At 42.8% G+C, this 22,039-nt stretch overlaps 1 protein-coding gene across 9 annotated transcripts in view; it reads left to right on the forward strand.

The window, feature by feature from the left end:
- The window catches only part of ATXN7 (ataxin 7), a 138,474-nt gene that overhangs the window by 46,142 nt on the left and 70,293 nt on the right, over positions 1–22,039 (forward strand). For 6 of the 9 annotated variants that reach the window (XM_032290380.1, XM_032290385.1, XM_032290377.1 and 3 more), the window contains 2 exons: positions 965–1,273; positions 1,510–1,578. In XM_032290380.1, the coding sequence (XP_032146271.1) occupies positions 976–1,273; positions 1,510–1,578 (367 nt within the window). In that variant the 5' untranslated portion in view covers positions 965–975. Of the gene's footprint in view, positions 1–440; positions 564–964; positions 1,274–1,509; positions 1,579–22,039 lie in introns of those variants that run through there. The other 3 variants (XM_032290382.1, XM_032290383.1, XM_032290384.1) reach the window with 3 other exon arrangements.

Below are 22,039 nucleotides of genomic sequence, written 5' to 3' on the forward strand. Positions count from 1 at the left end.
ACACTGATCTCATGGTCTCTCTTTGATGGACGAATTCAAGTTCCCCGGGCGCACAATTGTGACTTCCAGTTGCGGGTCGGGGGCACACGTGTGGGCAGCGTGGCGCGCACGGGGTACTTCGTCCTGACACCTGGGCTGACACCTGGGCGGCAATTCGTTACCAGCCCAAGGTTCCCTGCGTTCCCAGCGTCTGCTTGGCGGCGGCTTCCCATTCATGCTTTTGACAACTGCGCGGCCGTCCCCAAGCCGAGGGCAAAGTGCCCCCTGCACCAGCCTCTCCCACGCTGCCCTGGGGCCAGCCGGCCGATTCCTCCATAGGTGGTTTGCATTTCCGACTTCGCCCTGGCTCCACTCCGGGGGCTTGACGTGCAAACTTCGCCGGAGCGAGCTGAGAGGGAGGGACCGGCAAGTGGGAGGAGGCGGCGGGAGGCGCCTCCGCTTAAGGGAGCCGACCGGGCGCCGCCGCTCGGACTGACGGGCGGACGGAAGGAAGGAAGGAGCGGGCAGCCGGGCCGGGCCCGGGGATGCGAGCGGCCGCCGGGTGGGCAGCTGGAGGACCTGGGGTGCGGCTCGGGCTTCCCAGCGCGGGCTGCTGTGGTGGGGCGCGGGGCTGGAGCGGGGTCACTCTGGCGCCGGCCTCCGGTCCGGTGCCGGCCTCCGCGTCGGGTCCCCTGGGCAGAGGCAAGCAGGGGACCCAGCGCCGCGGTGGCGGGCCGCGGGCCGCCAGTCTCCTCCCTCCGGGGGCCGCAAGAGTCGAAAGCGAAAGCTAGTCCGCTCCGCGGACTTTGCACCCGGGGCTGGGGGTGGCCGCGAGGAGGCGGGTTCAGGGGGTTGGGCGGCTGGGGGGCGCTGTCAGCGCGCCCCACCCGGTCCGCGGGCCACGCACGCCGCCGGAACTCCCCGGCGCCTCCTTAAAAAGCGTCCCCCGCGCGACTCTTTTCCCCCTTTTTTTGTTACATTGTAGGAGCGGAAAGAATGTCGGAGCGGGCCGCGGATGACGTCAGGGGGGAGCCGCGCCGCTCGGCGGCGGCGGGCGGCGCAGCGGCCGCGGCCGCTCGGCAGCAGCAGCAGCAGCAGCCTCCGCAACCCCAGCGGCAGCAGTCGCCGCCGCCGCGGCGCCCACGGCCGGAGGACTGCGGGCCCGGCGCCGCCTCCACCTCGGCCGCGGCAATGGCGACGGTCGGGGAGCGCAGGCCCCTGCCCAGTCCTGAAGTGATGCTGGGACAGTCGTGGAATCTGTGGGTTGAGGCTTCCAAACTTCCTGGGAAGGACGGTGAGTGTCCACGCCCTCTTCCCCTCTTCACTCCCCACCCCACGACCCCTTCCTCCGCCTCACCTCCCCCTCGCCCCCGTCCTGTGACCCGCCCCCTCGAGGGGCCGAGATGCTATCGTTCGCTGGGTTGCGGAACGCGGAGGTGCCCACACCTACCCTGTGCGTGCGTGAGCGTGCGTCACACTCCCAGCCACTGACCTGCCTCTCCCCTCCTCCTGTGTGTGTATATCTCCTAGGGACAGAATTGGACGAAAGTTTCAAGGAGTTTGGGAAAAACCGCGAAGTCATGGGGCTCTGTCGGGAAGGTGAGTCCAGCCCCTCTGATGGAGTTTGTGCAACCCCCTGGGAAGTTTCCTGGACGCTTCACCCGGGCCGGGAACTTCAGCCCACGATACCGACTTCCCCCGTGCCTGTAACGATGCTCCCTGAGGAGAGGAGGGAGGGAGAGGGCAGAGTGCTTGGAAAGTCTGGTTTGGGGGCCTCCTGTAATCTGGAGTCTCCGGAATCCTTCTGTGGCCAGGCAGGAGCAGCATTTTTGGTGATGAGCACTGGGAACCGGTGGGAAGTTTAACCTAGATCTCTGCAGTTCTGACACCCTTACGGAGAAACACGAATAGAGGAAGGATTTCTTAGCTATGAAACATTTCCACAAATGCTTAGGGGATATTTTCTGTTGGCAGTCAAAGCGAATTTTGAACTTAAAGACAATGCTTTACCTATTTAGTCTTATTTCTGTGGGAGTTAAGGTACAAGTTGAGGATGCTACAAAAAGATCGTCGTAACCCAGAGTGCAATTGGTCAGATTTTTTGTGAGCCGCCAAGATCGGGGGGAAAGAAAGCCAGAACTTTATTTGGTAAAACAAGCCTTTACTACCCGTAGCTAGTGAAATCAGGGTCTAATTATTGGTTAGTTTTAAACTGTTTGATAAAAAGACACTCTAGGGAAATAGCTGTAGCTAAGGGTATGCCTCCAAATGAAAGTCAGGCCAGGTATCTGGAGACCGTCGGACTTTTCCTTGAGATTTTCTTTTTCTTTGAATGGTCAGCTTTCGCTGTCTAATACCTGCACTGGGCCTGGGCACACTGTGGTCAGAAAGAAATTCTGAAGTCCAGTGAACTTTGGGTTCAGTTTCAAGTTATTTTTTCGGTGAGTTAGGACAAGGCTTTGAGTGAGGTTTGGAATACTGAGTTTACAGTCCCCAAGTGCAATTTTATCTCTCACTTGTAGCCATTTAATTTGGCAGAATTTTTGTCTATGGTCCAAGAATAGGTAGAACTTTGGCAACTGTTTGCCCAAAAGTCCTTAGTTTGCCCATTGTTACTGTCTTCATATTTCCTTCTTGTTTTTCACACGTGCTTTTTCTTCACTTAATTCTGTTTAGATTTTTTTTGAGTTGGCTGCTTGTTGGCCTCTTGGCACTGGGAGGAAGAGTAATACCAGCGACAGCTTGATGAGAGCGTCCGATTGGAACAGATTATAGAACAAATTAGTCGATTTTTAAAATGAGAATTGCTGTTTGAGGGTAAAGGAAAGCGAGGGAAAGCACAGGATTTGTTGATGATGTTGCAATAGGAAAAATCAGTTGCTAGTCCGGTTTTAGTGTTGAATTGGCAGCCTGCCTGGGATTAAAAAATTAAAATCCCTAGGTAGCAGCTAGCATAGGAAGCAGTTGGAGTATAGCTTTAGAGGACCTGACGCACTCTTGTTCTTAGTTTTGATTCTCTGGGTATGGATACATTTCCCATCAAGGGTTTCTAAATCTGTGTGAAAACAAGATTCTAATTATCAATAATTCTGCTGTAAAGGATGAGTTAAGTGTATTAATGTTTAACTGGGTGCCGTGATCTGGACAGGGATCCAACCAGATTAAGGGGAATGTACCTAATTTTTGCTGTATGTGTTATTTTCTGTGGGGATGCATTTATCATCAGATTTTCCTCGAAGGCCTTAAACTACCTGCTTGAGTCACAAAGGGGACCTGGATCTTGTTAGTGTTTTTTAACGGTTCCCTTCCTCCCCGTTTTAAAGCTGCTCTAACCATTTAGAGGATGCTGTAGCTATCAGGCCACTTGAAACTTACATGTTTCTGACTGGAGACTGAAGTTTTAAATTCAGTCAGCTGTTCATTTGTTTGTGATGTGTTGTGGATTTTCTGGGGATATTTTAAAATCTAAGCTTGAGTATGTCTAGCACTCACTCAGTGGACCTTTATGTTCTACTAGCAGGCCATTATAGGCTGCTTCAGAAATGAAAATACATTTAATACTATCAAAACTAGTTAGATCATTATTCATTGTCTGGTTAAGATTATCTGCTACCAAGGAAAGATGTTCTGAAGCTAAATTCATACTGATTTCTCTGGTTAAATTGAAGAAATATGTAGATAAATTGATCATGTGAATGAATCCCTGAAGTCAGAAACGCCTCTTTTTTTTTTTTTTTTTTTTTTTTTTGAGACAAGTCTCACTCTGTCCCCCAGGCTGGAGTGCAGTGGGAAGTTTTCAGTTCATTGCAGTCTCTGCCTCCTGGATTCAAGTGATTCTCTGGCCTCAGCCTCTGGAGTAGCTGGGATTACAGGCACATACCACCACACCTGGCTAATTTTGTATTTTTAGTAGAGATGGAGTTTTACCATATTGGCCAGTCTGGTCTCGAACTCCTGACCTCAGGTGATCCGCTAGCCTTGGCCTTCCCAAAGTGCTGGGATAACAGATATGAGCCACCACCCCTGCCAGAAACTCCTCATCTTGAACGATCTCTAGGAACATGGGCTTGACTTGAATTCTCTAATTTGCAATTTTGGACCTACGTGTTAGAAAGCCTGGGTGTGAGAGAAAGCTGCTTGACCTTGGTTAGTTATTTCGTCTTTCTGAATATACTTTCCCTCTTTAGGAGGTAATACTACCTACTTCTCAAAGTTGTCGTAGGAGTTGAAATTTCATTTGATAACATGTGAATGACTCAGTACACACTAATTTCTTTTAACTCTTTAGACTGCTGATAATCTTAAGCCTGACTTCTTAATTCTGTGTTTCTAAGTATGGTGTTTTAAAATATGTGACCTTTGAATACACTTCAGGGGGTCGTAGTTCCCCTGAAATGGTATGCAGAATAAAATATGTCAGTTTTCTGGGGTGGGTGTTCACAGCTTCTTTTAGATCCTCAAAAGGCATTTAGACATCCCCACCCCTAAAATTCAAAACTGCTAAGCTAGACTCTCCTTTTTTTCTTTTCACTTTTTCCTCTTGTAACTTACTTTGACCAACTCCTTTCAGGCAAGACTATCCAACGGTTAATGCTGTAGCAGAAGGTTGGAACTCTTGATTTAGATAGAGGGAAACTATTTATGGTTAGGTAGTTTATCATCCCTCTTCTGCCGTTTAGCACAAGTAGGCAAATGTTAAGACAAAATTTGATTATCGTTCAGGGGCCAACCTATTTTTTGTTTGCATTTTTGTATTTGTATTGCCTTATCCTGCTCTGTAATTTGTATTACTAGTTGTTAGTGTGATTAATTTCGGTGGGAAGAAATTGGTAATACGTTTTGACTTTTTGTTGTTGTTGAGACAGTCTCACTCTGTTGCCCAGCCTGGAGTGCAGTGGGGCTGGTATGATCTCGGCTCACTGAAACCTCTGCCTCCCAGGTTTAGCAATTCTCCTGCCTCAGCCTCTGGAGTAGCTGGTGCCTGTCACCACTCCTGGCTAGTTTTTGTTTTTTCAGTTGAGATGGGTTTCACCATGCTGGCCAGGCTGGCCTTGAACTCCAGTTCACCCTCCTTGACCTCCCAGAGTGCTGGAATTACAGTTGTGAGCCACTGCGCCCTGTTGACTTTTTTGAAATGACTAAAAAGACAAATTACCTTTTTTTCCCCTCAAGGTGTTGCGAAATTCTGAATTTCCACAAATTTTGGATTTGTGAAATTTAACAAAATTATGTTTAGATTGAGTTAACTGGTGCAAATAACTGATTAGGATTTCTCTATTAGTGCCTGAACGTTTAGAGAGCCTTAAACTATAAAAACTTTAAATGCCTTAGTTTCACAGCAGATTTTAAAAACTATATGGTGTCATTGAGGAATCAACAATGGAATTGGAAAAATGGCATCTTCTTTGGGAAGCTGCCCATAACTTCTCTAACTGTTGTATGGTATTAAGGTACCCTGTACTTTTTCTTTCTGCACTTTTAAGTGTCAGCATTGGAAACTCTGCATTTTATGTGATGGCTCCTTGTTTAGAGAGTAAGATCCCTGAGGGCAAGGGCGTTGTTGAGGAAGGCATATTCAGCTCCAGCACATCCTTGTGCTCAGTAAATATTTGCCCCAAAAATGAATGAGTAGCGCTATTACGAAGATTGAACTGAGTCACTCTACTGTAAGTGGTTCAGATCACCAATTTTTCATTGTATTGTGACTCTAAAGGAAGATAGTATTCTGTATGTGTATTGTGTGTGTTGGGGGGAGGGTGTGTTGTTTTATAGCCCCAGGGGAGGCCAGAAGCTTTCAGCACTTTTTGTTGCTCTGTCCTGACTGGATTTAGTGCTACATTTACACTTACCAGAAAGTGTGCAGACAGGACATAACCTCTCTTATCTCTGATATTTAGGCAAGGAAGTAGAATGGCAACCCAGTCTGATGTCCACACTTGATGACAAGTGATTTTCTTGTCATAATTAGACAAGGATTGTGATTGAGCCTGGAGCAAGATGGAAAAGTATGTGGTTAGCTCCTGTTGGCAACTAGATTTCAAAAAACAAAAACAAGCTTGCTAGAGAGTTGGGTAGCCTCAGTAAACAGACTGAGTCAACACAATACCACCTTTTTTCTTTCCTAGGGGAAAACAATGGTTCATGGTTAATTAATGGAAAACAAATAGGTGTTTGTGAAGTATTTTACTGTTAAATGCATTACATTGTCTGTACGATGCCCTCTTCCTGAAGTAGAGATCATTTCTGTTTTTCTCTAGGGTTTCTTTTATCTGCTTTTCTCCTCAGCTGTTTCTATGGACAATTTGAAACAAACGAGAGAAGAGAAAATGTTTTAATGATCCTCCTTGTATCCATCACAGAGTTTCAGCAACTAATGAGTCATATCCCAATCTTGCTTGATCTCTGCCCTGGTCCCCACAATGAATTATTTTGAAGCGTATTATTTCTTTTGGTTTTCTTTTTCTGCTCACATGGCCTTCAACTTATTTCCACAAAATGGAGCCTTTTTGTGTTCTGCATCTTTTTTTTCAGGCAAGTCAGGCTACCGCTTCTGATCCTGTCTGTGGGCTTGTAAGGATTCTGCAGATGGCAGTACTTGCAGTCTGCTTATATCTTACACGGAGATCTAAACCAAGCGTCAGACAGGAATCGGTAAAAATCCAAGTTCCCTTCCTCAGCATCACGTGGTGCTTGTTGAGCATTAATGCACATGTAAGGAGCAGTCAGGTGATTTGGTTACAGATCGTCCACACTTAAGAAACACCTCCATAGATGAGAATCAGCATTGCCACGACAGTGGACAGTGTCCTTGTTGACAGCTCCTGTGCGCGACTCCTCACCTATTAACCCATAGGTGAAGGAGCCCTGGAGACCCAAAAAGACCCTCCTGTAGCAGGGAGTTTTCTTCAGTTGCAGCCTGTGGTCCAAATCTTGCCTGCATGGTTTTTGCATTGCATTGGTTGAAATAAAAACTCAAAAGATTTCATAAAATGTGAAAATTATATGTGACTTGGATGTCGGTGACCATAGTAAATTTTATTGAAACGTAGCCACAGGCATTCATTTACTTGTCTGTGGCTGCTTGCTGCATACAATGATCAGCAGAATTGACTACACACAACAGAGACCATATGACCCACCAGGCCCAAAGCATTTACTGTCTGGTTCTTTACAGGAAAAGTTTGCTGACCCACTGCTCTAATGAGTTCCTTGGATGATAAAAGAAAACCCATTCTGCAGAATTGCAGAATGCGGTCTTATTAAATATTCTTGAACTGTCTATTTTGAAGGGGAGAGTCTTCAAAATAATAAAATCCATTAGTCTTAAGCTAAGAGTTCACTAACTATTAAAGAAACTTGTTGAGTTAGAAGGAAATAATGGAGAGAAGAAATGGTTTCACATAAGAAGGCTGCTGTCTTTGTCCACTTTTATCATTCACTGTCACTTTTTTATGGCATATACCTGTTTGGAAGCAGTTCATATACAGAGCCTGAATAGAGCTGTAATTGCCCCGGCTTCCAAGAGCCATGGACCGTGAGAATGGTGCTTGAGTTCTATTAAGCCCCTCGTGGTGTGTAAATATTCAAGAGAAAGAGTCTATAACTTTCATGGAATTTCCATTCAAATTCTCCAGAATCTCTTCTCTTGAGCTGACTTAGAGAAGCTGAAGCCTTGTTGTAGATCTTAGGAATTACAGGAAGAATTCACTGGGAAACAGATCTGCATTTTGACTGAAGAAGAAGACAGATAGTATTTTTTAGGCCCCATATCTTTACAATTTTGTGCTTACTGGAGAGTGTAAAACCTGGCACAATCCATGCTGAATTTTTGAACCCTCATGCTTCACAGTACATGGAAACTGTGCACATGATTTCATGTGAACAGTAGGATGGGGTTCCCAAGCTGTATCCAGTTTACAGTTTTGATTGGTTCTTGTAAACCCTAATCTCAGGAGGGAAGTATGAGGTATTTATGAATCACAATCCTATGATCCTATCACCATTGTCTCCATTTTTATAGATGAGGAAACTCTACGGCTCAGAAAAGTGAGGTAACTCGCTAAGATCACAAAGCATAAGAGGCCCTGTTACCCAGATCTGTCTAACTCCACAGCTCACATGTTTAACCATTCCGCTGTGCTGAGCCCTTTCCAGAATGTACACGGCTTTTCATGAATTTGAGTAGGTCACCCTAACCTTTGTTTTTCTTGTTCTTGTCTAGAAAGACTGACTTTCACCAAAAACCATTTTTTTAAGTAAAAATATCAGAGTCTTTGCTGTGCCTTATAACACTCGATATGTTGTATTTAGTTGTTCTTTCATAAAATTTTTTCTTTGAGGGGGAGGGGTAGTATCTTCAGTTTGCATTAGAAGTAATTGGCTTTTTTAAAAAAGGTTAAATGAAAGCTAAGGTTGCAGCAGATAGCAAACACAATCATCTGGGATTTGTGTCATTAAAAAAAATTCTTTAGAAAGGGAGAAGTGAATTTTCACTATTTAAGTAGTATTTCCTTGCGAGATTACTTTCAGGCACATTGATATTCAAAGTTTTTATGGCAGTATTTCTAATAAATGTGCCCCTCTGATTATTAAAGTTTTCTTTTGATTGAAGTTCTAAGTAGAAAAAGAAGCCTGTTAGTAGACTTAGCAGTTGGAGTTACTGTACTTTTGAGAAAAAGGCAGAAGGTTACATTTATATTCATCTTGTACAGCAGGGATTATAATAAATGAGCAAAAGGAGGAGAATGGTTTTTGCATTTCAGCCCCTCATAGTGTAGAACTAGATTAAGTATTCTTGTTCTTTTTTGTAATAAAGACTCTGCTAACATGAAATGCTTTTTCTTTTATATGTAAGCATATGGCAAGAAAAAAGTACTAGTTCATTATCAATTAGATTCACAATCTTAAAACAAAAACTATTTCCCTCCCAGGTTATACAGATGTTTTCCATAATTCTGAACTCTAGTCTTGCAATGGAAAAAAAAGGTAATGCTTTTAACCAGTGGTCCGTAGGCTTTATGTTTCAAACAAGAAAGTTTCAGAAATAATTTGGGGATTCCAGGCATATGGTTGCCAGCAATTTATATGTACTCACCCTCAAAAAAGTATGAGAACATTGTTTTGTAATAAAGGACAGTCCTTTAAGTGTGAAAAAGTTTCATTTTAGGAAAGACTTATTACATTGTCATTATTTTTTTCATTATGTTCTTCTCAGAGAGTATCTGTTTTGGTGTTTGAGAACCATAGCTTTAAATCATTATTTCCAAAACTGTGCTCCAGGGAACCCTGTTTCTGTGTGCTGTTAGTTGGTGTTATGCAGAAAAGAGGTTCCAAATGGTAAGTTTGCAGAAGTCAGCTTTATACAGAGGCAGTTTTGGGAACTCCAATTCTAGAATTAAGCCTGGGTTCAAATCTAAGCTCTTGTAGGTGAGCAATTTGAAGGAAATTACATAGCTTTACTGAGCCTCACTTTGACTCAGGTGTAAAATGAGAATAATGGTAGTAACTAATAGAGGTTGGGAGGATTAAATGATATAATGAAGGTTATCAGTAATGAAAGCACAGTGTCACAAGCATGCCTGTAATCAAGTCGTCAGCCATGATTGTCAAAGGAGCAGTAGAAGGTGAAATGCCAGTTTTGCTTTATTAGGCAAGGTGTACACAGTGAGAGGAAACTCTGGCATGCTTAGGATGACAGAGTGCAGCAAATGAACCCCAGGTTTTTTCTTTTTCTTTTCTTTTTTCTTTTTTTGAGACAGAGTCTTGCTGTATCACCCAGGCTAAAGAGCAGTGGCATGATCCATGGCACACTGCAACCTTGACTTCCTGGGCTCGAGCAATCCTCCCATCTCAGCTTCCTGAGTAGTTGGGGCCACAGGTGCACATGGCTATGTCTGGCTAATTTTTTATTTTCTTTGTAGAGATGGCGTTTCACCATGTTGCCCAGGCTGGTCTCCCACCTCAGCCTCCCAAAGTGTTGGGATTATAGGCATGAGCTATCACACCCGAACCCCAGTTTAATGCCTTCTTGGACTCTAGTAAAAATGGGAAGTGGGAGGTGACATTTCTTAGTTCCTCCTTCAGCCATCTCTGACTTGTAGAGAGAAGCATGATGTGGGTATTTACTTTTTTCTGCTTGTGCAGAGTTGTACTTGCTTATCTGGAAGTCTGTAGTTTGTGCTTCTTTATGCTGCTGCTTGTAATGTTTTTCAAACCCCGTTTTTTTTGGGGGGGGGCAAAAAAGTTTATAGGCAATGGAATAAAGTCATCACGAAGGTGGGAAGCGGATCAGAAAGATAAATGAGGATATTACTTACATGATTTTTTAAATGTGTGGTGATAGTCATGGGGGTTTTCTGTTTGATGAAGGGATTTAGAAAATTGCCTTGTCAATTCTTGGAAATTTTCCCTTTAACATAGCAGTCCTTCATTTAAATTACCTTGTTTTTTTTGGAAACTCTATGAAAGATTGGTTTTAATGGAAAAAATTATCATTATAGAAGTTAATACATGCTCACTGTAAAGATTTTACTAATAATAGAAGTACAGAACACAGAAGCCATCATTCTGTGTAATCCCACTCTGGGCCAGTTTTGTATTGTCAGTTATAAGATTTGGACTTACGGCAACTCACACTTAATCAAGGACACCCAGTAACTGCTTTGGCCACTTACTAGTAGGCAAAACTGAAACTTGCCAACCTGGCCATTTCACTTTCTGACAGATTAAGACCATGTCCTTTAGCAGGTCTCAGGGTATTTTGTATATTTTGTGATTATTGCCCTGAGAATCCTCTGGCTGTTTTGCCTTAATTTCACTCATTTAGCTTTATCCCATGTTCTCTGGATCTCATGCTAGGCTAAATAGAGTCTGAGGAGACAACTCCATAGAAGGTGAGAAAGCACAGTCCTAACTCCCAAGTAAGGTAGTTGGTCAGCAGATATTTAAGTGCTAGGTTTTCTGATGGGTGTTGGGGATAGAGTGACACAAATCAGGTGGAGCCCCTGTGCTCTAGTGAAGTGAGACACAGTAAATACACAAATATTTCCAGGGACTGTTGAATGCTATGAAATCAGTTGGCTAATGAGTTGGGGTTAGGAGGATTCTAGCTAACATGATCAAGGAAGACTTTTCTAAGCATTTAACATTTGAGCTGAGATCAGAATGCTGAGAAAGAATCAGTCACAGGCAGGGCATGGTGGCTCACACCTGTAATCCCAGCACTTTGGGAGGCTGAGACAGGAGGATCACTTGAGCTCAGAAGTTTGAGACCAGCCTGGCAACATAATGAGACCCCATATCTACCAAAAAAAAAAAAAAAAAGAAATAAAAAAATTAGCTGGGTGTGGTGGGGCACACCTGTAATCCCAGTTACTCAGGTGACTGAGGTGGGAAGATCACTTGTCACTAGTAGATCGAGGCTGCATTCCAGTCTGGCCAACAGAGCAAGACCCTGTCTCAAAAAGTAAAAAAGAAGCAGCCACAGATCATCTGGAAGGGGCACTCTGAGAATGGAAGGGAGAAGAATGTAGGCAGATGGTTAGTTGATAGAAGCCAAGGTAAGGAATTTGGATTTAAATGTAATGGTAGTTGAGATGGTGTTTGGTGGTTAGGAGTAGCTCAGCAAAGGAATGATCTAATTTGTGTTAAGATCAGTGGCTCGTATGTGGAGGGAGTGGCTTACCAGTTTAGAGGTGATAGTGGCCAAGACTTTGCTAATCATAGTGGTCATGCAGAGAGGTTATCCTGTTTAGAATATGTTTGGAGGTGGAGTTTACATGATGTGATGAAAAATTGGATGAAGGTAAGGGAGAAAGATATTGGGATTTGGGGCTTGAACTACTGAAAGTTACCATTTAATGAGCTGAGGAATGCTGGAGAATGTGGGAGACTCAGGGTCAACAACTCTGATTTCGGCCATACTGCATTTGATGTACTTAGTGGGCATTCATGTAGAGCTGTGGTGTCAGCAATTAAATACACAATCTGGAGCATGATGGAGCAGCCTGGGGTGAAGACTGGGTCAGTCTATATCCTCAACATAGAGAGGACATGGAAAGTTGTGGGACCTAGGTTTGTTTTCCTAAGATATGAGTGTCAATAAAGAATCCATTAGGGCCAGTGGCTGAGCCTTGGGTCCCTCCACAGTGAGGTGGTGGGTGGGTGAGGAGGAATCTCTATTGAGGTAGTAGGAAAACCAGATGAATGTGGTGGTGGTGACTCTGGGAGGAGAGAAGAACATGTTTTAAGTGAGGAGTGATGGTCTGTGTTACATGCTGCTGTGAAGTAAAGCCAGGTCAGGGAATTGATCTCTAGCTTTGACAGTATGGAGGTCATTAATGACCTTAATCTGGAGAGTTGGGGAGGCGGATGCCTCATTATATGGGGAAGTAATAGTCTGAGCTAAAGAAGTAGAGAGGGCAAGTGTGGACAGCTTTTTAAAGAGTTTTGCTTTGAAAGGTAATTGGAGAAATGAGGCAGTAGCAGGATGAAGACATGGGGTAAAGCATCTAAGGGATTGATGACGAGGTTTATTTTATTTTATTTGAGTAGTATTAGGGAATGTTTGTCTGCCACTGGGAATGGTCCGAGAGTAAGGGATAATTGGTCACTTGTGAAGAAAATGGATAATCACAAGTATAGTGCTTTGAGTTGGAAAAAGGAGATGCAACTCAACTGAGAGCATATAGGCTGGTTTTGGATGGAATCAGAGACTTTCTCCCATTCTCATGAGAGGAAAAGCATGTGGATTTGGATTCAGTTGCAGTTAGGGATGTAGAATTATGGAATAAGATGGTTAGTTCTTGTCATTTCCGTGAAGGAAGAGGGAAGTTGGGAGATCATCTGTTGAGAGTAGGTAAGAGGAAGAATTTTGTCTTCCTTTTTAAGCATCCAGGCAAGGATACAGGGATACAGCCAAGTAAAAACAGACGTTTATGCATCCTTTGTAGCAGGGGTCCCAAACTGCTGGATTGTGGATCAGTACTTGTCTATGGCCTATTAGGAACCAGCCCATGCAGCAGGAGGTGAGAGGGTATGGGGAGCTGAGCATTACTGCCTGAGTTCCACCTCCTGTCAGATCAGTGGTGTTAGATTCTTATAGGAGCACAAGCTCTATTGTGAACTGTGCATGCATGGGATCTAGGTGTGTGCTCCTTATGAGAATCTGATGCCTGATGATTTGAGGTTCCCCCTAACCCCGGTCAGTAGAAAAACTGTCTTCCACAAAACTGGTCTCTGGTGTCATAGAAATTGGAGACTGCTGCTTTAGAGGCTTCCCAGCACCCTTAGAAGGAAATTCAAACTCCCTAGCAAGGCCTGGATGGTGAAAGTATATGCCCAGAAATGCAGAAATCTCAACACCTTGAGGTGGAGGAATGCTGTCAGAGCACTGGGGTGAAGAAGTAGACGTCAAAAAAGACTTCCTGGAAGGGGTGAAGGGGAAGAGTTGGAAAGTTAGCCAGTCTGGTGTGGAAGCAGCTTGTGAGGCTGGGGCATCACTGTGTGGGAGCCTGGAACTAGTTGCAGCCTTGGCAGGTAGGTAGTGGAGGGCAGGAGATGGGAGTGGATGTGTTTGAAAGATCACCGCGGTATCATTGTAGAAACTGAATTGGAAGTAGCTAAAGTTAAGGGCCAGTTGGGCATGTAGCCACCTTAAGCCACCTCCTTAATGTGAAATCCCCAAGTTTCTAGGTAATGATAAATGGAAGAAGTAGAATTTTAAAATGTACCTATAAAATCAAATGAATCAAAATGAATTGTTTCTCCCATGGTAAAACCTTTTAATGGTTTCTGTTTGCTTTTGTTCATTCATACAACACATATTTATAGAGCATCTCCTTTGTGCTAGGTATTGTTCTCATTTTTCAGAAAAACAACGGCAAACAGAATGCCCTCTAAAGCTTCTATTTTAGTGGAGGAGACAGGTAACAACAACAACAAGTTAAAGAAAAGTACTTAGTAGGTGATATTGAGTGTTTTGGAGAAAGATAAAGTGTGGGAAATACAATTTAAAATGGGGTAAGATGGGATTTTCTGAGTCGTGACTTGTAGGATGTGAGAGCATCAGCCATGTGGATATTGTCGATGAGCCTTCACAAAGAAGGAACAGCAAATCTGAAGTCTCTAGTTGGAGAAGACCTGGCATGTTTGAAGAATAGCAGGGGGCAGGGTGCTGGAGAGGCCGGCATGGGGAGAGTGCAGTGGAAGAGGTCAGGTGCCGAAGGGTTATGAGTGAGTTGGGCAGGCAGATCACACAAAAGGCCTTGTAGCCCACTGAAAATCCAAATCCTTTACTGCTGCCCACAGGCTCCACTTGGGCTTTTTCCTACTTCTCAGTCCTTGCGTATGCTCTTTCCACTGACTGGGCTACTGCTTCTCCTGTTGCCCCACACCTCTTCTATGATGGTTTATTCTCATCCAGCTAGACTTAGGTTAGGTGTCACCCTTTTTTAAAAAATATGTCCTAATGCTTTCCCTCCCCTTGCCCCCTCAACCCCTGACAGGCCCCGGTGTGTGATTTTCCTCTCCCTGTGTCCCTATGTTTTCATTGTTCACCTCCCACTTGTGAGTGAGAGCATACGGTGTTTGGTTTTCTGTTCCTGTGTTAGTTTGCTGAGAATGATGGCTTCCAACTTCATTCATGTCCCTGTAAAGGACATGAACTTATTCTTTTTTATGGCTGCATAGTATTCCGTGGTATATATGTGCCACATTTTCTTTATGTAGTCTATCATTCATGGGTATTTGGGTTAGTTCCAAGTCTTTGCTATTGTAAATAGTGTTACAGTGAACGTACATGTGCATGTGTCTTTATAGTAGAATGATTTATAATTTTGGGGGTATATACCCAGTAATGGGATTGCTGGGTCAAATGGTATTTCTGGTAGGTGTCACCTATTTGAGTCTTTCATATTACTGTCTATATTGCTTCATAACCATTATCAAAAGATATCCATTGCTGTCTGGTGTCAACATAATCCAAGCCAAGCCATCACTCTTGCTGAAAGATGCTGTTATTGTTAGATTTGGGGTGTAAATGCCAGTAGAAGGAATTATCATGACAAGTGTTTACCTAGGTCTTGGCTAAGTTGCACAATTGGCTTGGAGGGGAAAAACAGTATAAACCACCAACCAATAATAATTCTTGTTGAAGGAGGGAGATAACATTCACTGCAGTAACACTCCCTTGTTGGTTATAGAGTGTGATAGAGTGTAGTTCGTCTTTGTTTCCAACTTTCTGGCACCCTTTTTTTGGTTGAGTAACAATATGCTGTGAAGAGAGAAATGGTTTTGGTTTTGGAGTAGCTGGTATATACAAATAAATGACAGTGTGCTTGAATCCCTCTGTTACATCACCAGGGTTTTCTTTCCCAAGATAAACTCTGTGCTTTTTTTCAGTCTCTGAATAGGATACTTATTTTCTCCCATCTCTTTATTCCTGTTTCTAGGCCTTTTTTCTCTCTACTCTGATGAACTACTGTACTGGAGACAGACTAGGAGTCTGCTGTAGATTTTATATGCTACACTTTCTGTTCCTCTTATCTTAGCTCATGTCTGGTGAGCTTTTCATTGTTAACTGGCAGCTGCGATGGCTATTTCTTCAAAAGATCTTGTTGTTTGCTAGATGTTTTCTTAAAAGCTGGTGGCTGGTGCTGAAAATAATCTGTGTTACATGAGTTTATAATCTATTCATGAATCATATTCTTCTCATTGTAGTGATAGTTGCGCTAGGGTAACAAAACAATTTTTTTATTCATCAATGCTGGGTAGTCTTTGTAGAAATTTCACGAAGATCCCTTTTTTTTCTTCACAAGTAATTCTAAAGTAAAAACAGCTACTTAGGCCAGGCGCAGTGGCTCATGCCTGTAAACCTAGCACTTTGGAAGGCTGAGGTAGTAGGATTGCTTGAGCCCAGGAGTTAGAGACCAGCTTGAGCAATATGGTGAGACCCTGTCTTTACAAAAAACTTTTTCAAAATTAGACAGTTGCATTGGTGTGCACCTGTGGTCCCCCTACTTGGGAGCCTGATGTGGGAGAATCACCTGAGCCCAGGAGGCTGAGGCTGCAATGACCTGTTTTTATGACACTGTACTCCAGCCTGGGTGACAGAGTGAGACCCTTTCTCAAAAACAAACAAAAAACAGCTACTTACGTATAGGATTTAGATAGATGGCATTTAAGAATTATGAAAACATGACAAATCCTCATAGCTATGTGGTTGTGTACCCATTTTATTTGAATGCAAAGATGTTTTTGAAAAGCATTTGAGAACTTAAAAAATAAAGCATCTTAGACATCTGGTAGAAAATAGTTTTTAGTAGTATTAGTAATAGTAGCCCTCATTCTTTGAGTACGGTGTGTCAGGCACTGAGTAAAGAGCTTTACGTGGACTGCCTCACTTAATCCTTACAGCAGTAGTCTGAAAACAGGTATTTATGCTGTCCGTGTCTGAAAGAGGAAACTGAGGCTCAGGAAAGTTAAGTTGTCCCAAATCTCACTGCTTATGAGTGGCAAAGCTGTGATTGCTGGTCTAACTCACCCCAGAGCCAGATGGTTCTCTGATTTAAATTCATCAGTGCCTAATTTTTGCATGTTGAGTTGCCATTTGTGGGGACCACAGGAATACACTTTTATTTATTGGTAAATGAGTAAAATATCAAGCACACTCCAGGAGCAGTTTAAAATCAGGGAAGTTGCTTGGCTAATGTTTTAGGTAATAGCAGCAATAGTGAAGTTCTGGTGGAGAGCGGGAATGGATTATCTCAGGACCTTGGGCCTAAACCTTTGGGAGACTTGAGTGTGTGTATTAGTCCATGTAAGGGTTCATCTAAACTCTGTAGAGAGTATGTAGTTTGTGGAATGCATGATGGAGAAATGGTTAACTCTGAGAAAGCAAATCCTAATTGTTAGTTGAGACAGGTAAAAACAATTTTGAAATTAAATGTAATTTTAATTTATTATCCACTTAAGACAATGTCTTCATCTGGGAGGATGAACACAACTAATACAGCATTTTAGAATAATGTCCAAAGATTATCCCAGAGCCCTTTTTTTTTTTTTTTGAGACAGAGTCTTGCTGTGTCACCAGGCTGGAGTGCAGTGGCAAGATCTCTGCTCACTGCAACCTCTGACTTTCTGGTTCAAGCTATTCTGCTTCAGCCTCCTGAGTAGCTGAGATTACAGGCTAATGCCACCATGCTCGGCTAATTTTTGTATTTTTAGTAGAGACAGGGTTTCACCATGTTGGCCAGGATGATCTCGATCTCCTGATCTCATGATCTGCTTGCCTTGGTCTCCCAAAGTGCTTGGATTATAGGTGTGAGCCACCGTGCCCAGCCCACCTTTCTTTTGAAAACTAGAATTACTGGCTGGGCACGGTGGCTCATGCCTATAATCCCAGCTCTTTAGGAGGTCAGGGCAGATGGATCATGAGGTCGGGAGTTCAAGACCAGCCTGGCCAACATGCTAAAGCCCTGTCTCTACTAAAAATACAAAAATTAGCCGGACGTGGTGGCACACACCTGTAATCCCAGTTACTTGGGAGGCTGAGACAGGAGAATTGCTTGAACTCGGGAGACGGAAGTTGCAGTGAGCCGAGATCACACCACTGCACTCGAGCAGAGCAAGACTCCATCTCTCCCTCTCTCTCTCTCTCTCTCTCTCTCTCTCTCTCTCTCACACACACACACACACACACACACACGGAGAGAGAGAGAGAGAGAGAGAGAGAGAGAGAGAGAGAGAGAGAGAGAGAGAGAAAATTTACTTGCACCCATTAAACAAGGCTCTGGTTGCTTTAAGTAACTTAAGTAGAGTGATCTGACCTGTCATTCTTTTTTCCCCATCTCTGCTTGCCCTGGTGGTAATGATACTAGAAAGGAAATAAGTTCAAACAACAAGTGACAGAACTTTTCATCAGTTATTTTCCTTTGCCTTGGCCATGTTACATTACCGTGGCCTTACCTGTGTGTGTCACGACTGGCACAAGGCCGATGGGAGTTTGCTCAAAGACCGGGCCAGCTTGTTCTTCCGGACCGCAGAGGCTGTCCCAGAACCCTGTCCTTGGCTCATGACACAGTGGTTCACACTGCGTATTGCCAGTGAATTGACTGATAAGTAGCGGAGAGATGACTGAGAGGCTCCCTCATCCATTCACAGGAACTGGGAATTATCTGCTCAGTAGTCTTTGGCAGGAATTTAGGGTTTTGAAATGATTGTGACTAAATTGGACATAATTTGTGCTTTTTAACATGAAAAATAGATCATAATATATATTTTAATGGTTCTGAAATAGTGCTGATGACTTTAAGAGGTCAGGCTTTAATGCTTGATTTAGTAAAATTTATCAGCCCCTGTTCAGAAATAGATTTTCCTTCCAGTTTGAAGGGTAAGTTTTTATTTTTATTCCCAAATCCCCAGGAAATTTTAAGTGCTGCCAGTTTTGTGAAAAGATAATTAGAGAGTAAGTAGAGAATGTGCCTTGCAAGCCATTGGTTTGGCATCATTACTCAAATTCTTATTTGTCTGATGAAAATATCTTGTAATAGGATCCCTTTGTGTGTAGCCCCTCCATAGCTTTCCGTGGAATGCCTTGGCCATAATTCTGTCTGTATCTGGGCACTGTCAAATGAAGAGAGGAGCTCAAGGTGAAGAACAGCCACTTGATCTTTTTTAAATTCCAGAGTTTACACAATTTTTAATGGGTTCTAACATATCTGTACCACTTACGAAGTTTTGCACCAAGTTTTAAGACACTTGGCAGGTGGCTACTTCTGTAAAGATATAACTTGTGCATTGATTTTGTTAACTATGGCTATTGATTGCCGTATGTAGCATGGGAGAGTAGAATGATGTTGTTTCAAAGAACTGCAAAGAAATTGAAGTGAGACACAGGGACCTAGAAGAGGTGGGCCCTTAATGCTGGAGTTAATGGTGTATACAGTAGAAGTGTTTTGTTTTGTTTTGTTTTTTGTTTTAAGAGAGGGTCTCACTGTACTGCCCAGGCTGATCTTGAACTCCTGGGTTCAAGCATTCCTTCTGCCTCAGTGTCCCAAAGTGCTGGCATTACAGGTGTGAGCCACCATGTCCAGCCTACAGCAGAAGTTTTCTGATTTCTTGTTTTTACTGCCAATCTTCCTGACGTAACTAACTTGTAAGTACCCCCCACCCAAAAAAAAAGTAGAGGAGAAAGTATGAAGCCTAATTACCCCAACTTGGATTATAGCTTTGATAAAGGTTTTGTAGGCAATAGCTGTGAATATCCATATGTGGAATCTATGCTTATAGTGTCTGGCCTTGACTAGGTTGTCAGGAAGAGCCCCTAGAGGCCATAGAGGACACTTAGGAATTTTTCTCTTGCTGCAGAAACCAAGCTGAAGGCCCCTGGCTAATGAGGCCACTGCAGGTCTGATCCAGTGTTCCTTTTTTCTTACGGCCTTTTTGTCTTATCTTCAGAAAGAAGGAACATCATTGCCATTTATTTTTTGCTTTTTTCTAATACCCTTGACTGTATTTCTTCTGATTTAGGTGGTCTCCTTTGTCTCTACCCATACCCTCTTTAAATTGCCCCACTGTCCCTGAAACTTTCACTTTAGGAAAAGAGTTCATATTAAATGCTGCTCTTTTTTAGTGTCTCCTATGTCATGTAGATGAATAGGTGACAGATATAAATTATGACAGTGATGAAACTGTCAAAGGAAAGAGAAGCCTGAAATTTGGAAGTAGGCACAGGAAGAACTAACTAAGGAGGTAGACACAGGGCTTTGAAACCAGGGATTCTGAAACTGGGATTATTTGGGCAAGGGAGATCCTTGTATCACTTCATCTGTATGTGCAAAATGTTGCCCATATTTATGTGAGTACAGTTTTCTAGAGAGAGAAAATACACCTTCCAACAGATTTTCAGAAGCCCTCATGACACAATAGTGTTTAGCACCACCAATGAAAATTTAAAGTGTTTTTATAAGATCCTCCCAAATTTCCACTATTATTTTAATTGTACTTAAAACAGATGTTCTGTGCAGGTTCCCATATTCAATGTAATTTAAAAAATTTTAATTTGGTTTCTAAATGTTTTGTTTTGCTTATTGCATTCACTGTTTTCTGCAATATCCATTACAGAAACATATAATATTTTGGCGGCTTTAAAGGTTGAGTCAGAAGTAGGCCAGGCTGAGAAGATGAACATTTTTGTCATAGTGATACCACATAGGCATGCATCATTTCAGTTAGACAAAAAAATGTCAGTCATACCTGAAGTTTTGGAACTGAAGTTATTTGTAAATTAAGGGCAAATGGGAGACAGACTTTAAGACTTGAGGTGACAGCCAGGGTGATCTTTCTAATACTCTCATGTAATAGTGTTTTGTTCTTGCTTATGACTTCATTTATTCCCATTGCCCTTAGCGTAAAGGTAAAACTACTTAATGTGGCTGGTGGACAATGTCCTGTTTGCCCAAGGCCACTACAGCCTCTGAACTCCTTGGCTTTTTCACAGGTTATGTGCTATTTCTGTGTTAGTATACTTTCTCTTTCCCCAGACACTTTTCCCCCTGCTCCTTTCCCGTGACACTTTTTCCCAACAAAAAGAAAATTACTTGTCTTCTCTTAGATCGGGGCTTAGGCAGTAGTTATTCTTCCAGGTAGCTTTCCCACGCCTCTCTGGTCAGGTTTTATGTCTGCTGTTTGCTTTTTGTTTTCAGCCATAGGGAGATTGTCCCACATCATCACAGATAGATCTGCCTAATTTTATTCAACCACTTCACAGTTTTTGGTATTATGGGTGTGCTATTCTTGTTTAAATTTGACCTTTATGGATGGACCTACAGACTGTTGGCAGTGTTGTTGCTTTTACCAACAGTGCTGCAATTATGGTACTTTTATAAGTTTCTTTGCAGTAGTAAGGTTTTTGTTTGCTTGTTTATTTTCTTAGTAAACTCAGACAAGTTAAGAGTGTATGTAAAGAGGTCATGTCAAAATGCCCTCCAAAAAGGCTCTACTAGTTTCAGGTGTTAGAGGTCTGTCATACAGAGAAGTATGTTTTATGGCTAGGGACATGTTTCCTTTCTCTCTGAGTCTTTTCCTAAGGAACTGGGAGGATCTAGCTTTTTTTCCTGTGTCTCTCTTTCTTCAAGTTTTGAGCTGTTGAAATTATAGTTTTCTGACCTGTAGAAACTTAGAGCCCTGTGATTTGAAAATGCAGTCTGACCTTCAAAGTAATCAGTGTTGTTGTTAAAGGAAGAATTAATTGTAGCCTTCCTGGTTATAATAATGTTCTTCATCTGAGAATCTCAAGGTACCTAGGACATTAGTTTTTAAATACACGCAAAATCTGAGGTACAGTTTTTGCCACCTTGTTGTTGACTTTCTTCATGTGCCCTGCAAGCCCTGGCCTCCACAGTCTCAAAAGCAAAAACTGTTTTTGCTTCCTTCAAGAAAGTTCGGGATGAGTGAAGTATACATCTTGTAACAAGATTTGGGGATTGAATAAGAAACAATGTTAAGTGACTATAGTTTCAGCTACTTTTCTTTTAATGAAAAAAGGAAGTAAAATTTCCCTGTGACTGTAGTAACAATGACCCTTGTCCCCCTCTCAACTAAGTGATATATTTTACTGGGTATTGAAGTAAACCTGTGCTAAGCAGTTTGTTATATAATATTTCATGGGATATGAGGGGGTGTGCAGAGGTTCCTGCTGGATGGGCAGTCAAGTTGATCCTTCATAACTGTCATTACCTATTGGAGGGAGTGGCTAGTTGATTTTCTCTTTTCTGTTTTTTTAAAAAATTCGTTTGTATGGTATTTAAGATGTGACCCTGGGTTTTCTAAAAAAGTTGTGATTGGAAGTTGCATTGTTGGTTGAATCACAGATGTTGTACTGGAAAAGCTACTTATATCATCAATTGCCCTAACTCCTTTGCAGCTAATTGCTGACATTGTATTTGTATTGAGAAGCCAAAGACTAATTCCTCCAGGAGCTGGGGAAGTCTGAAACCACCCCCTTGTGTCCTGTCCTTTCATACTTCTTGCCAGCTGGCAGCCTCTTCTACCTCCCACAGCC

This window comes from Sapajus apella, unplaced genomic scaffold (assembly GCF_009761245.1).
Source record: "Sapajus apella isolate SASKATOON/1434 unplaced genomic scaffold, GSC_monkey_1.0 scaffold23, whole genome shotgun sequence".
Lineage (NCBI taxonomy): Eukaryota > Metazoa > Chordata > Mammalia > Primates > Cebidae > Sapajus > Sapajus apella.